Source organism: Leucoraja erinacea, chromosome 6 (assembly GCF_028641065.1).
Source record: "Leucoraja erinacea ecotype New England chromosome 6, Leri_hhj_1, whole genome shotgun sequence".
Lineage (NCBI taxonomy): Eukaryota > Metazoa > Chordata > Chondrichthyes > Rajiformes > Rajidae > Leucoraja > Leucoraja erinaceus.
In genome coordinates this window covers 50996179-51013634 of record NC_073382.1, presented here as the reverse complement: position 1 = coordinate 51013634, position 17456 = coordinate 50996179, and the positions used below count along the sequence as shown (strand labels likewise).

General features: G+C 40.2%; 1 protein-coding gene across 3 annotated transcripts in view; it reads right to left on the bottom strand.

Moving 5' to 3' along the window:
• LOC129698120 (radixin) overlaps positions 1-17456 on the bottom strand; it is a 78381-nt gene that overhangs the window by 22972 nt on the left and 37953 nt on the right. For all 3 annotated transcript variants that reach the window (XM_055637006.1, XM_055637007.1, XM_055637005.1), the window contains 4 exons: positions 16149-16232; positions 12566-12661; positions 8363-8637; positions 387-470 (listed from right to left, as the gene is read on the bottom strand). In XM_055637006.1, coding sequence (XP_055492981.1) covers positions 387-470; positions 8363-8637; positions 12566-12661; positions 16149-16232 — 539 coding nt within the window. The remainder of the gene's footprint in view (positions 1-386; positions 471-8362; positions 8638-12565; positions 12662-16148; positions 16233-17456) is intronic.

Below are 17456 nucleotides of genomic sequence, written 5' to 3'. Positions count from 1 at the left end.
TACCTTCAGCAGCCGTACATTCCCAGGCCAAAACACCAGGACTATGTCTAAACACAGCTATAATTTCTATGTGGTGAAACCAAAATGTATAAAAAATACCCTTTAATAAAACCGGACAATGTGCACTTTAACCATGTGATTTTTTCTATTACAAATCTCAAATTGTGGAATAGACAAATAAAAGAATTATAGGTCTTTGTCCCAAACATTATGGAGGGCACTGTAGGCACAATCATACTCTAGTACATGAGTGTAAGAATAGTAGATTACACTGAGACAGCATACGAGTCGCCATATTTTGGGCGCCGTTTTGTATGACACAAGTCCAAAGTTGTTAAAAATGTAGAGCTTTAGCTTGGTCAAAAAACATATGCAAAGAACATTACCTCAGCATTCCTCGATGTTCTTCATGCCATGTCTGTATCCTGTCTTCCCACTGTTCTTTTGTCAACTTATGTTGTTCCAAAACACTGACAAAGAACACACAGTACAAACATGAAAGGCATCAGAGACTACTTTTAAAGAAGATTAAACTTTTCTCATTAATATATTAATTTTGCATCCAAAAATATTTCCGTCATCTCAGGCATCTGAGCAAGTAATATTAATTCCATGTATTGAAACAGGCTCAACAAGTGTCAGCTTGATCCATTAAAGTACTTTTCAACATCTGTTTAACTGCTGGAATGCAAAATCTTTTTTTAAATCCAACTATAGGTTTTATATTTCTTTCAGAGCAATCTTAAAAACAGCAAATAAATTTCAGAACAAACAGACCAAGGGTTTAATACCACGATGTTGAACAAGGTGATAACATCCTGAAAGAAATGGGAATTAAGAATTTAAACAGTCAAAGACATGATGGTACTTTCAAGCAAAACGTCTGAAAATCTGAAGGCTGATAACTTAGGATGAGTTTTGTTTTATATTTTCAACTAGTCTTATCAGAGTAGCATAATGTTTGAGAGGGGAAAAGACTTCCTATTTCACATTACACCTTGAAACATAGTTCATATTTTACTATTTCAAAAAGGATGTAGAGTGGCAAATATTCTACAAAAAAGTGTTGATTGCTCTATAGACCAGGAGGGGGTACCAAGAAAGCTGGTGAAGGAAATTCAAAGTAAAAAATAAACAAAGTTGTGGGGAGATCAAAAATCTGAATTCATTTTCCATTCACTATAATTCAAGCCACTAAAACAAACCAAATGCAAACATTTGGATTTTATAATTCCTCAGTTCAGTTTTAAATGCTGAAATGTTTGCCTCAAGCCTGATGGTACCTTCAGCCCAGTCAAAAAACTTTGAGTTCACAATGCATTTCAGAATTTGACCTATCGGAAAGTTGATTTTCTTGAGAACTTGGTTTGAAAAATAAAATCTTTATAAATTACAATGAGTTTGAATGTGCATTGATGGTAGATAGACTACAAGAATAAGGCAGAGAGAAGTCTGAGTCTTGGAAGGTATTGGGAAAATGATTCCCGATACCTGTCACTATGTTATGACTCAATGCCACGAGTTCCCGCATTTTAACAGGATCGTTTAAAATAAACTTATGATGAAGAATCTTGATTAGGTAATTGGACAAAATCCTCCATTATCACTATTGTGGATGGTAGGAGAATTGGGCGTGCATATCTCTGAAGATCTCTCCTGGTCCGAGAACACTGATGCAATTATAAAGAAAGCACACCAGTGCCTCTACTTCCTGAGAAGATACGGAGAGTCGGCATGACAAGGAGGACTCTCTCAAACCTTTACAGGTTCACAGTAGAGAGCATGCTGACTGGTTGCATCGTGGCTTGGTTCGGCAATTTGAGCGCCCAGGAGCGGAAAAGACTGCAAAAAGTTGTAAACACTGCCCAGTCCATCATCGACTCTGACCTCCCTACCATCGAGGGGATCTATCACAGTCGCTGCCTCATAAAGGCTGCCAGCATCATCAAGATCCACACCACTATGGCCACTCACTCATCTCCCCACTGCCTTCATGTAGAAGATACAGGAGCCTGAAATCTGTAACATCCAGGTTCAGGAATAGCCACTTCCCCACAGCCATCAGGCTATTAAACTCAACTCAATCAAAACTCTGAACATTAATAGCCCATTATTTATGTGTGTGTATGTGTGTGTGTATATATATATATATATATATATATATATATATATGAATGAAATCAATAGTATATGGTCACACTGATCTTTTCTGTATTTATTTATGCCTACTATATTCTGTTGTGTTGTTGTATCTGGGACACATGACAATAAACTCTCTTGAATCTTAAGTTGATTTGCCTTTCTTAAGCAAACACACTGTAGTACCTGGGAAGAAGGGGTTAATAGCCAGATTAAACGCTAAATCAAGTCCCTTACTCAGGGCACTAATTAAAAGCACAAATATTCTGGGGACCCAAATACACATTCCATCTTGAACACTTCTTCTCGACTTTCAATACTCATGGGCTGGGGATTGACCGGAGTCAGTGAAAATATTGCACTTGTTCAAGGCGTCTTTGAGCACTTCCTTGAATCTTTTCCATTGTACACCTGCATTCTCATCCAAAATAGTTCTTCAAATACTTTTCCGCAGGTGGACCAAAGCTGTGCTGAAGATGGTCAATTTCTGCCTTTACTGAGAGATGGCACCCGAGATGTAGCAAGTGGCCCATCATTTCTAGCACCCTGAACTTTTCTGGTCAAAGGGCAGCTTGATCATGGGACCCTATGATCCCATGGGACCTTTGCATGGTGAATGTCAAGTGCTGGGCCCTTTCACACGGCCTGGGCAGAGTGGATGTGGAGATGTTTCCAGTAGTGGGAGCATCTAGAACCTGACGGAACATCCTCAAAATAAAAATAATGACCCTTTAAAATGGAGATGAGAAGGAATTTATTTAGCTAGTGTGTCAAATCTGTGGAATTCATTGCCACAGATGGCTGTGGAGACAGTCATTTAGTATTTTTAAAGTAGATATTTATGGGTTCTTGATTAGTAAGAATGTCAAAAGTCAAGGGAAGAGGGCAGGAGAAAGGGATTGAGAGGGGAAAAATAGATCAGCCATGATCAAATAGCAGAGCAGACTCAATGGGCCGAATGGCCTAATTCTGATCCTATGTCTTATGGTCATCCTCTTGTTGTCATCATCGAGCAAGTCAATGACAAGTTGCCACTCTGTCTCCGAACATGTGCAAACATAAGCATTGGCAGCACATTCCAGTCTTGCCAGTGACATTGGGTAATGTCAATGGCGACTTTGTGAAGTTTCCCCTTACTCCTGCAGATTTATCCCATTCCAGAACTATCCTACCCAATACCCATGAGACTTATGCAAATTCCATATGACCCAGATAACATATTATACCCAAAGAATTATGAAGATCGTTTGATTCTTTTTACATGTTTTGCTGCTTTTATGGTGCATTTTAAATATCAATTAATACATCCACATCAATTAAATTGCATTAATTGTATTCATTACATGAAATATCATATTGTCATATTTATATCAATTAATATATCCCAACAAAAGTCAAATTTAAATGATACATATTTGGGTTTGATGATTTTTCCCACCGCAAATATAGATCATCTTCCATCTAATCTACCATCATTCCTCCAGAAAGCTTTTACCACTTTCTTTTGAAAATAATGCTGATGGTAGCTAAGACACTTTGCACACATGATCTGCTATTCCAGCTATTAAACAGCATCAGGTCAACACATGCCTTTAGAGATTATGGTCTAATCTTTGCACCACTCCAAGACTTAGCAATAATAAAACATCTGAATGGATTGAACGATGCAAAGAATCACTGACATTTCAAACTATAGCCAGCAGTTTCAACACAGCAGAGTTAGGTGATCTGTGGTGCAGTGAACCATATGCCTTTCCAACAGACCAGTTAATAAAAACTTCCAAGATGCTGATACTCGGGAAAGAGAAATGGGGAAAAAATAAAATAAAGGAAAATCTAAAGGTTAACTGTTGGACACAAATCATGCTTAAGATTTTTTTTGCCATACAATGTCCCACAATATTACTCTTGCCAATACATTGGTGTCCTAATTGCAAAGTTAATGGTAAAAGATGCCAACCTTTGTTTTTGACCTTGTGAACCCCTGCCAAAAGAAGGAGGCTTTTGAAGGAATTTCAAAAAGATCTTTTGCTACCAAGAGATCAATGTGTATTTGAAATACAATCTATTCAATGTAAAAATATCAATTGACTGACAAGTGAAACAACGTTTGCATTCGACGCACATTAGTCATTGCTCAGAATACTTCTGCCTGTAGTGACACAAATAAAGAAATACATGTTTATTGGCATCTGTTGAAAAATATTGATCCTGGCACTCTGAATAAAAGTAACAGGATCCAAAAACGTGCAATAAATGTTTGCACAGAAGTCTAAGCCAAGAAGAAAAAAAAGACCTGAAGGCGAGGATAACTCAAGTGATTGATTATTTCTTAAGGTACTAATTGGACAGCAGAGAGGCACAGTGATAAAGATGCTGCCTCACAGCACCATAGACCCGGGTTCGATCCTGACTACGGGCACTACTTGTACGTTCTCCCTGTGACTGCATGGGGTTTTCCCCGGGTGGTCCGGTATTCTCCCACATTCCAAGGACGTGCAGGTTTGTAGGTTAATTTGCCTTCTGTTAATTGTCCCTAGCTTATAGTATGCAACTTTAGTGTACGGTGATCGCTGGTTGGCGAGGACTCGGTGGGCATAGAGCCGGTTTCTGTGCTGCATCTCTAAACTAATGTAACTGGCTGAAAGAGTCCAAGGATGTAAAGCACATTTAAAAGTTGATTCTTCCCACCCTTTTGTTAGGAATTATGACAAAGTAGAAACTATTGTATACTTCAGGGCAAACTTAAAATAATCTGAATTCAAAAATGCAACGTCTTATGAAGATTTTATTTTTCAAACCAACTTTCCAAACATTGAAATTTGCATTATGAAACTATTGCAAAGTTGATTTTCTTGGAAACTTGGTTTGAAAAATAAAATCTTCATATAAGACATTAAATGTGCATTAATGATAGAGAGACTAAGAAAAAGAGTGTGTTCAGGGTCTTGGAAAGAGGATTCCATTAAACACAAACCCATCGCTTCTACATTACGACTCAATGCCACAAATCTCCTCATTTCCACAGGATAACCTTTTAAAATAAACTTTTATGAGGAGAAAACAAATCTTGATTAGGTAATTGGACAACATCCTCCATTATCGTTATTGTGAATGGTAGGAGAATTAAGTTGTCATGCCTTTATTAAAAAACTAATTACTGTGAAACGCCAAAAAGTCTCCACAATAAAAAAAAAATCTGCCCCCTTTCTTCCCAAGTTAATCTGAGAGACATCAGGATCTAGCTGGATGATAATAAACTTGGCGGTTAGAGTGGAAAAGAGAAACAACTTCCACTCTCCAATCTGCTCCAACACACTGATGTAATTTTCCAAACTGGTTGCACTCAGATTTATGAAGCAGCCATGGCCAGACTATTGCACCAAAGGCCACCAAACTACGGCTTTAGACTAAGTAGGGAAGGTGTGATCCAATAGAGGTGTACAAAATCATGAGAGGAATACATCGGGTGGATGCACAGCGTCCCTTGCCTAGAGTTGGGGAATAGAGAACCAGAGGACATAGGTTTAAGGTGACATGGGTGGAGGTGGAAGAAGAGATTTAACAAGAACCTGAAGTGTAACTTTTTCACAAAAAGGGTAATGGGTGTATGGAACGAGCTGCTGGAGTAGGTAGAAGCACGTATAATCACAACGTTTAAGAAATATTTAGAAAGGTACATGGATAGGACAGGTTTAGAGAGCTACAGAAAAATAGGTGCAGGAGTAGGCCATTCGAGCCAGCACGCCATTCAATATGATCATGGCTGATCATCTAAAATCAGAACCCCGTTCCAGCTTTTTCCCCATATCCCTTGATTCCTTTAACTCGAAGAACTAATCCTAACTTTCTCTTGAAAAAATCTAGTGAACTGGCCTCCACTGCCTTCTATGGCAGAGAATTCCCCAGATTCACAACTCTCGGGGTGAAAACATTTTTCCTCATCTCAGTCCTAAATGGCCCACCCCTCATTCTTAAACTGTGACCCTGGTTCTGGAGTCCCCCAACATGGGGAACATTTTTCCTGCATCCAGCCTGTCCAATCCTTTAAGAATTATATATTAGTCTATAAGATCCCCTCTCATCCTTCTAAACTCCAGTGAATACAAGTCCAGTCAACCCATTCTTTCATCATATGTCAGTCCCGCCATCCCAGGAATTAACCTGATGAACCTACGCTGCACTCCTTCAGTAGCAATAATGTCCTTCCTCAAATTAGGAGACCAAAATTGCACACAATACTCCAGGTGTAGTCTCACTAAGGCCCTGTACAACTGCAGTAGGACCTCCTTGCTCCTAAACTCAAATCCTATTGCAATGAAGGCCAACATGCCATTAGCTTTCTTCACTGCCTTCTGTGCCTGCATGCTTACTTTCAGTGACTGATGTATAATCGGACTCAGGTCTTGTTGCATCTCCCTTTTTCCTAATCTGACACCATTCAGATAATAATCTGCCTTCCTGATTCGTGCCACCAAAGTGGATAACCTCACATTTATCCACATTATACTGCATCTGCCATGCATCTGCCCACTCACCCAACCTATCCAGGTCACCCTGCAGCCTCATAGCATCCTCCTCGCAGCTCACACTGCCACCCAGCTTTGTGTCATCTGCAAACTTCCCTCGCCTAAATCATTAATATATATTGTAAATAACTGGGTTCCAAGCACCGAGCCTTGTGGCACCCCACTAGTCACTGCCTGCCAGGACCCATTAATTCCTACTCTTTGCTTCCTGTCTGCCAACCAGTTCTCTATCCATGTCAATACCCTACCCCCAATACAACGTGCTATAATTTTGCACACTAATCTCTTGTTTGGGACCTTGTCAAAGGCTTTTTGAAAGTCAAGATACACCACATCCACTGGCTCTCCCTTATCCATTCTACTTGTTACATCCTCAAAAAATTCCAGATGTCACGCATGATCTCCCCCTCATGAATCCATGCTGACTTTGGCCGATGTTTCCAAATGCGCTGCTATAACATCTTTAATAATCGACTCAAGCATCTTCCCCACGACCGATATAAGGCTAACTGGTCTATAATTCCTCGCTTTCTCTCTCCCTCCTTCCTTTAAAAGTGGAGTTACATTGGATCAGTTCCTGTGGACTGGAGGGTAGCCAGAGTCGAGAGAACATTGGAAAATGATCACCAATGCATCCACAATTTCTAGGGCCACCTCCTTGAGTACTCTGGGATGCAGATCATCAGGCCCTGGGGATTTATCTGCATTCAGTCCCAACAGTCCTAACACCACTTCCTGAATAATCTGGATTCCCTTCAGTTCCGCCCTCCCACTAGATCCTCGGTCCACTAGTATTTCTAGGAGATTGTTTGAGTTTTCCTTAGTGAAGACAGAACCAAAGTACTCGTTTAACTGATCTGCCATTTCCTTATTTCCCATTATAAATTCACCCGTCTCTGAATGCAAGGGACCTACATTTGGCTTCACTAATCTTTTCCTTTTTATATATCTAAAGAAGCTTTTATAGTCAGTTTTTATATTCCCCGCTAGCTTTCTTTCATTCTTTTTTTCCCCCTTAATTAACCCCTTTGTCTGTTGAGTTCTAAATGTCTCCATTCTTTGCCATTGCATCTCCACCAACAACCCTTTAAGCATACTTTGCCAGTCTATCCTAGCCAATTCCTGTCTCATACCTGCAAAGTCTCCTTTCCTTAAATTCAGGACCCTAGCCTCTGAACACCTCCTCCTCCTTTCTGTCTATCCTTCCTGAATATTGGATACCCCCTACATGTTTAGTTCCCACTCTTGGTCACCATGTCTTGGTAATTCCAACTATATCTTGTTCCTTAACTACTAACTGCACATACAATTCATCCACCTTATTACGAATGCTTGTCGCATTAAGGCACAACGCCTTCAGGTTTGTTTCTCTTATCTCCCTTCTAGCTTTTGCTTCTATCCTCTTTTTATTCGCCAAACACAAGCATGTGGGACTAGTGTAGATGGGACAGGTTGGCTGATGTGGGCAAATTGGGCCAAAGAGCCAGTTTCCACACTGCATGACTAGACATTTTAAATTGACAAAACCCAGTTAAAAATAAAAATCCTTCCCTAATTGCATTTATCTTTTGATATCCACCAGCTACATGAAAATGTGTGCAACACAAAACTATGTGCAGCTAGAAAGTTGATTGTTTTTATATATAGCAGTTGCTTAAGACAAAATGCATGCATAGAACCACAATGCTACTTACCGCTGGGGAAGGAGGCGGTCACCGGCCAAATAACCCGATTTATGGACCTCTTTGTTGAAATCTGCATATTTGGCCTGCACAGCATATGAAGCAAGCAGGACTGCCGTTTCTGGTGGACAGTAGATTTCATCATTAAGAATACCTTCCTTTACTTGCAAGAAGAACAGACGCTGTGTAATATCTTGGATCAGTTCCTCAGACACATCTTCTGGAAAAAACTTTGACCTAAATTTAAATTGTAGTGGATTCTCTTTTCTTACATCCTGCTGTGTAACCTAGAATATGTGCGGATGGAAAAAAGAAAATGATTTCTTCAGCTTTAACAGCTATAACCAACAATACAATTTCACACTTTAGTGAAGCTTATGCAAAATACATTTGTTGGACCCCATAAAGTTCAAGAAATCTTGCCTGTATATTATTCCAATGCTTATACTTCACGCATGAAACCTACAATGATGTCCCAGCTGACTTATCAGGCCAGGGATGACATGAACAGCTGTTCAATCTCTAGTTTAGGATGCAAAGCAACACACTTTGCTATAAGAAAGAACTGCAGATGCTGGTTTAAATCGAAGGTAGACACACAATGCTGGAGTAACTCAGTAATCAGTAGTCTGAAGAAGGGTCTCGACCCGAAAAGTCGCCCATTCCTTTTCTCCAGAGATGCTGTCTCACCCGCTGAATTACTCCAGCATTTTGTGCCACACTTTGCTACAATAGGAGGGGAATTTTCCTTTTTCATAAGAGGAATAGATCAGTTAAATGCACTGTCTTTTGTTCAGAGTAGGGAAAACCAGAGGATATATGTTAAGGTGAGAGGGGAAATACTTTTTTTTTAAACAATGGGTGAAAGGTGTATAGAGGTAGCTACTATCGCGACATTTAAACAGCATTTGGATAGATACACGGATAGGGTAGATTTAGAGGGATATGGGTGAAACACAAGCAGGTGAGACTAGTGTAGATGGGGCATGTTGGTCAGGATGGGCCAAAGGGACTGTTTCCAAGCTGTTTGACTGTATAAAAAAAGGATAGTCATGAGAAAATATACAAAACAGTGCCATCATGTGTTCACATTTCACTTGAAAAATATAGATGGAGGAAGGCAAGGAACAGCCAGAGCAACTTGATCATAGTATGTGATCCCACCCAGAGGCTTGGCTCTGAAGCTAAATCAATCCCAAAATAATTTCCTTAGCTGCATGCAAAGTTGATCACTTGCATGCAAAGGAGGCCACAGTGTCTGGGCCATAAGCCATGAGGCCCTTTGGAGGGGAGGGAACAGAACGATCTGGTAGCGAAAGATACACGATGCCCAGTAAAACAAGTTGTACACTAAGATCTCTGCCCGTCACAAGATTTTATTGTTTGACCAAAGAGAGTTAGATGTAGCTCTTAGGGCTAACAGAATCAAGGGATATGGGGAAAAAGCAGGAACGGGGTACTGATTTTGGATGATCAGCCATGATCATATTGAAATGGTGCTGGCTCGAAGGGTCGAATGGCCTACTCATGCACCTATTTTTTTCTATGAAATTAATTCTGGCATTCTAGATCCAATTCATAGCAAGCAGCCAGTCTTTAATTTGATAAACTTACTGAGAATTACTAATAATGGGAACTAGAATAGTGTCATACTGATGCAATAAGTGTCTTGTCCATTCAATCACTAAGCGGTAGCACAGAGAAAGCTTTACTTGGGTTGTGAATTCTGGATACTGATAAATATATATCTAGATTAGAAAGGTTTCACCCTTCCCTTTGAGAACATTTTGGGAAAAGTTAAACATTTCTTATTGAAGATGGTTTCTCCATTACTTGTCTTCTTTCAGCAGCCTTCACCCTATAAACATACTACTTGTTTATGCCATGATTTAGTATTTCACACCAACCATAAAACACCCACCATCCCATAACCATGGAGCACAAACATTAAAAGTTTGCTCTCATTGAGCCACTTCTATTCACATTTAAAAGTTTGAGTTATCATAAAAGCATGCAGGAATAGAGCAGTCCTGACATCTCATTTAATCTAGAGAAGATCTGTCAACATTTCTTACAATGACCTCTGCATTTTTTATTTTATTTCAAAGCTAAAATCCATTCTGGAAGCCCTATAATTCATCAATTCAATTATTTTTCGGGGGGGGGGGAGCATTGGCAAAACCAAATAGCCTACCCTGACTCCGGCCCACATATATAAGCATTTACACAAATAAGAATAGAAGTAAATAAAAATAGAATTAAGATAGTAATACATTTTGAAAAAAGCAGCATAATGTTCCAGCATAAACTCAGTGAAACCTTTCTAAATCAAGTTTTAGTACGATGCAATAAGAGTTTTTAGTATGTATATAACCAATGAACAGTGTCTTAAAAGACTTAAAACATATACAGCTTATTGCATACAAGCAAAGTTAAATTTAGAAAGATTAAAATTATTCAGTATTGTTTATATCGAACAGTTTTATAATTCAGACAAAACATCTAAAATTTAACAAATTAGTTTGGTGCCAAAATGGAAGCTGGAATATAGAAGGGACGTTGATTTCAGTTAAAAGGGCAAGCATACTAGCAACGTACTAGTTGGACTCTGGTTTAACGTACTTTAGTTGCTCAATTGGTGGTTGATCAGTTGGATGATCAGCCATGATCATATTGAATGGCGGTGCAGGCTCGAAGGGTCGAATGGCCTACTCCTGCACCTAATTTCTATGTTTCTATGTTTCCATTTAAGGAGAAAGCTTATTGTCCAATGACAAGAAGTTTTCCAACCTCAACATTTGTGATATCAGTAATTCACCCTACATCTCAGAAGAATATTTTAACCAATGGTAAAAACAAGGTCCTGTGAGAATATGTCAACAGGTTCCAAAAGACTAGCCATTTAGCAAATAACACAGCTGTTAATTCTCAAGTTCACTTCAATTTTAAGGTTTAACTTCAGAACTTGCACTTTGCATCAACCTCGACAAGGTACAGCAGAGTGGGGCTGATCCAAATAATGCTTCAGCAATAGGAGGCAGAGGGTGGTGATAGTGACTATTTATCTGATTGTAAGCCGATAACCACTGATGCTGTCACTCGCATGTGCGAACCTCTTGAACTTGAGCTCAGGACAAACCATGTGACAGATGTTCAGCAAATTTGGCATTCCACGCTGTTATTGGACTCTGGAATAAGGTTACAAACTCAAAGGTCAGTACTGGTCCCTTAGTCTGCAGCATCTCTGGAGGAAATGGTTAGGAGACATTTAGAAGGGGTTTAGAAGGATGTTTCTGGAGTTTAGAAGGATGAGAGGGAATCTCATTGAAACATACAAGATTGTTAGCAAATTGAATCTTGCTAATAAATGCCCAATCAATCCACTTTCAATCATCAGCCAAGTGATGGAAGCTCCATTCCTTCTGCAGTTGTACAGGGCCCTAGTGAGACCACACCTGGAGTATTGTGTCCAGTTTTGGTTCCCTAATATGAGGAAGGACATTCTTGCTATTGAGGGAGTGCAGCGTAGGTTTACAAGGTTAATTCCCTGGATGGCGGGACTGTCATATGCTGAGAGAATGGAGCAGCTGGGCTTGTACACACTGGAGTTTAGAAGGATGAGAGGAGATCTCATTGAAACATATAAGATTGTTAAGGGTTTGGACACATTAGAGGCAGGAAACATGTTCCCGCTGTTGGAGGAGTCCAGAACCAGGGGCAACAGTTTAAGAATGAGTAAGCCATTTAGAACAGAGACAAGGAAACACTTTTTCTCACAGAGAGTGGTGAGTCTGCGGAATTCTCTTCCCCACAGGGCGGTGGAGGCAGGTTCCCTGGATGTTTTCAAGAGAGAGCTAGATAGGTCTCTTAAAAATAGCGGCATCAGGGGATATGGGGAGAAGGCAGGAATAGGGTACTGATTGTGGATGGTCAGCCATGATCACATTGAATGGTAGTGCTGGCTCGAAGGGCCAAATGGCCTACTCCTGCACTTATTGTCTATTGTTTCGGGTCAGGACTCTTCTTCAGAGTTTTACTGTACATTGAAATGTGCACTGCAATTGCAAAAACAGCTGTGCGACCAAATTAGAACATGTACAGCAGAAGAACAGGTCCTTTGACCCACAATGTCTGTGCTGAACAGGATGCCAAAACCAAGTCTCATCTGCCTTATCAATTCTTTCCACGTTAAAAAATATATATTTTTTACAATACCTTTTTGTTCAACTTCAGCCACGTTGTATAACCTTTACTGTCTACGTACTGTAGGCCGAAGAACCACACTTCCCTTAGTCCTACAGTCTTTACAACCTGAAAGAAGAAAATCCATTAATATAGTTGCATTACTAATTAAACAGTTATGTTTTATTTAAAAACAAAGTAAAAGGTTAGCTAACATCCAGAAAGCACTCATTTTGTTTCACAGCACGGGATTTTTAATAATAAGCCAAGTTCTTTTGCTATTAAACGAATCTCAGATATTCACTGAAAAAGCAAAAATAGAAACTGCAGATGCTGAAAATAGACAATAGACAATAGGTGCAGCAGCAGGCCATTCGGCCCTTCGAACCAGCACCGCCATTCAATGTGATTATGGCTGATCATCCCCAATCAGTAGCCTGTTCCTGCCTTCTCCCCATATCCCCTGACTCCACTATCTTTAAGAGCCCTATCTAGCTCTCTCTTAGCAGTATCCAGAGAACCGGCCTCCACCCCCTTCTGAGGCAGAGAATTCCACAGACTCACAACTTTGAAATAAGTGTTTCCTCATCTCCGTTCTAAATGACTTACCCCTTATTCTTAAATTGTGGCCCCTGGTTCTGGACTCCCCCAACATCGAGAACATGTTTCCTGCCTCTAGCGTGTCCAAACCCTTAACAATCTTATATGTTTCAATAAGATGCCCTCTCATCCTTCTAAATTCCAGTATACCAGCCCAGCTGCTCCATTCTCTCAGCATATGACAGTCCTGCAATCCCGGGAATTAACCTTGCAAACCTACGCTGCACTCCCTCAATAGCAAGAATGTCCTTCCTCAAATTAGGGGACCGAAACTGCACACAATACTCCAGGTGCGGTCCCACTAGGACCCTGTACAACTGCAGAAGGACCTCTTTGTTCCTATACTCAACTCCTCTTGTTATGAAGGCCAACATGCCATTCGCTTTATTCACTGCCTGCTGTACCTGCACGCTTAAAAGTTGAAGTTAAATATAGAAAATATTGGAAATGTACTGAGCCAGCAGCATCCCAGGAGAAATCAATGCTGAACCATTAACCCCAACAATGGATGCAGCCCGACTCACTCAGTATTTCCAGTACCTTTCCTTTCTTCCCTTCCCCTCCCCCCATAACTATTCATATTAGAAAATATCACTGCAAGAGTATTCCGTATTTGCTTTCTAGCCCAAATGCTGTCCCAAATGATTGAAGCAGTAAAGGAACTAGACCGCGCTAATTTTAGCTATTTCCTATATCTGACTGGATCACTAACAGTTACTTTATTGTCACATGTACAGAGGTACAGTGAAAAGCTTTTGTTACGTGCTAACCAGTCAGCGGAAAGACAATACATGATTACAATTGAGCCATCCACAGATACATGATAAAGAGAACAATGTGAAAAACGTTTAGTGCCTGTTTTGGAGAGGGGAGGAGAATGGCCAGAGTGCGACTCATCCCTGATTATGTTGGTGGACTTGCCGAGCCAGCGAGAGGTGTAAATGAAGTTAATGGAAGGGAGGTTGGTTTATGTGATGTTCTGGGCTGCGTCCACAATGCTCTGCAATTAATCATTTTCTTAATTTACTCCATGCATGCTGCTAAGGAGCATGTACACATACGGATTGTTAACACTCAGCTGGACCATTGTAAACCCTACCATTCAAAAGCAGAATCAGGGGATATGGGGAGAAGGCAGGAACGGGGTACTGATTGGGGATGATCAGCCATGATCACATTGAATGACGGTGCTGGCTCGAAGGGCCAAATGGCCTACTCCTGCACCTATTGTCTACTGTCTAAAACACAGGAAAGAGGCAAAGCAATATACAAGGTACAAATGTCCGCATCGGCCATCATTCACCATTGTTTTTCTTTCCTCACTTCCAATGAAATTTCACCTTCAATTGGTAAATGGTCAATGTTCATTTTCCTGCTTTTACTGAACTGCAATTGCCTCACCACACAGCCCTATTTAAACTGTGGACGACAATATTAATATCCTTTCTTACTTAATTTTGATTGGAATTGAACAAGGTAACAAAAAGGTGTTTGGATGTGACAATTTGTATCTCTCGTTGACCAGGTGTGGAAGAGGTTTGTGGGAATCAGCAAAGTAAGATTAGACGTATTGCTTGTCTAGGAATGTGTTGAAGGGTGGATGGTAAATGTAAACATGAAATTAGTAGACGGAGATAAGGAAGCTTGTTTTTCTCAGGAGTGTGGTACAGTAGACCACCCGCGACCCCTTCTGCTAGTGGCGTAGATATGTTGCAGTAAATGGGGGCTTATGATTGGCTCGGAGGGGGGATGGTGGCACAGTCCGCCTAAAAGGTGAGATAGAATAATGTCAAGATACCCTTGTATTGTGTAGGACTTATATTAACCATCTGCTGTTGAATAAAATTGACAAAAACAAAAAGTATGTTATGACTAATGAAATAATTAGTACCCATGTAGTAGATAGTGTATTTTTGTGTAGTTGTATCTAACAAAAATCAAAAGTTGTTCACTGTACAGTATAGCTGTCGGCTAATTCTGCTGTGAAGTCAGAGAACTGGTGAGCAGTTAACAGCCGCCATCTCTTCATGATATCATGCAATAAAGTCTCTTGAAGTAAACCTGCAAAGTCTCCGCGTTTCATTTTCCTTTAATTTCCCTCTGAATTAATTTCTTCCACATAAACCATATGGCGGCTATGTAAAACATCCTCTTCCTTCACACATTTTTTTCCTTGACCAAGATTCTGCAGACCTAACCACCTACCATGCCATATGCCATGCCATATGCCAAACCAGTCCATCCTGCACTGGCTCTCTTCACTAATAGGGGGTTACGTCAGGGCATTTGTCACGATAGCTTCACAATGCAGCTCATCTTATCCCAATCCTTTATCTTAACTTTTAATTCTAGATTCAAGTTCTTAACTTTCCTCCTCAGGAGCCTTTTGAACTGGGTGACACAGTGGCAATGCGGTAGAGCTGCTGCCTTACAGCGCCAGAAACCCAGGTTCGATCCTGACCATGGGTGCTGTCTGTTGTTTGTGCATTCTCTCCGTGAGCGGATTCTTCCGGGTGCTCCGATTTCCTCCCACACTCCAAAGAAGTGCAGGTTTGTAGGTTAATTAGCTTTGGTAAAATTGTAAATTGTCCTTAGTGTGTTAGTATTAGGTTAGTGTAGGAGGTGATTGCGAGTTGCACAGACTCAGTGGGCCGAAGGGTCAGTTTCCACTGTATGTCTGAAATCTCAAGTCTTAAAAACTCCACACTAGAGACTGAACAAAACTCAGCACTTTAATCATGGGCAGCCCAACCCTGGACTGAAGCTCCCTTTTAACGGCCAACATAGTCGTGTCCTCTCACAACATTTGAATTCACAAACCCATTATCCACAATTGCATCTCTCAGTGTTCTTGCCCCTCCTCCCTCCGACACCCATTATGCTCTACAAATGCAAACAGCAACTGCAGTCCTAAACTGCTCAGCTTTAGAAGCAAAACTACTTCATAATTTTCCATCACATTAAATAAAAATAAGCTTCACATAAATACGAATGAACTGTATATAAGTGAGCGTACCTGATCAAAGAGCTGCTTGCCGGTTGTATTTGGCTGGATGGCAAACTCTAGCTCTGCATCCATGGTGGTAACCCGCACATTGATCTATTTAAAGAAACAGAAAATTAAGACACGGAGACACAGAGACACAGTCACAGAGACACAGAATCACAGAGACACAGAGTCACAGAAACACAGAGTCACAGAGACACAAAAATACGAACAAATCTCGCAGTTGGGGCAGTGATCAGCATTTTAACTCTGTCCCACGTTGTAGCACCAAGAACTGCCATCTGTTATATGGCTTCTATCAAGCATAATCGTGGAAGTCCCAGAAGAAAAATATTTTTGAAGTCAAACTGATGCATCAGGGAATTCCATTCATCCATGAAAATAATTATCAGCACATGACATGCCAATTACTAGTTAGGTTACAAAAAGAAAAACAACCTTGCAAAATGGAGACAATTTAGAACATTATTAATTGTGAATCGGAATCAAGTACATGCATTATACAATGCAATGCCAGTGGACATCATTAGGGTACTCCTTGGCTTTTACCATCTCTATCCTGCTAGCTTGTTGACCAATGTCATTACTAGCAGTGCATTTTGAAAATCAATGACATTCATGGAGTATCATGCAGATATATTCTATATTTTTTCCACTATCATCATATACCATATGACTAGGCTATTAAAACACTTTACAGGTCTCTGCAAAACAATACGTACTGAAGTTAACATCCTTTGAAATCCATCACTTCAAGTATTTCCATTGACAGTTCAGGCAGCATTAAAGGGACTGCCAATAACCAAGTGAGAAATTTCCAACTATGGGCCTGTTTGCTCAATGCTCAGAGTAGAGCCTTCACCAAATACTCTTGTACATACAAACAAAGAAAACAGAACAATTCAAGTTTAAAGATTCTGCATATGTTTTTCTGCTTACTTATTCATGCATCCACTTCATCCATCCTGGAATTTGATTCCCATTCTCCTCTGATTGACATACATGTCAACTCCAAAGTTGCCTATTTTTGCGATTTTAATGCTACACAGTTTTAAACCGTTGGTGACTGAATGCAGCCCTCAGATCATGTGGGTCATAGATCACAAGAAAAGTGGATTCACAGACAATCCAGCTTTTATTTTGCCCTAGGTAGACAAAAATGCTGGAGAAACTCAGCGGGTGAGGCAGCATCTATGGAGCGAAGGAAATAGGCAAAGCCCTGTTTCCATGTAGAGCTTGGAATTTCTGTTATCTAGCAAAACACAATTCAACAGATTTCTCTACATTTCAATTCAAGGATCTTGTAGGTAATGTCTG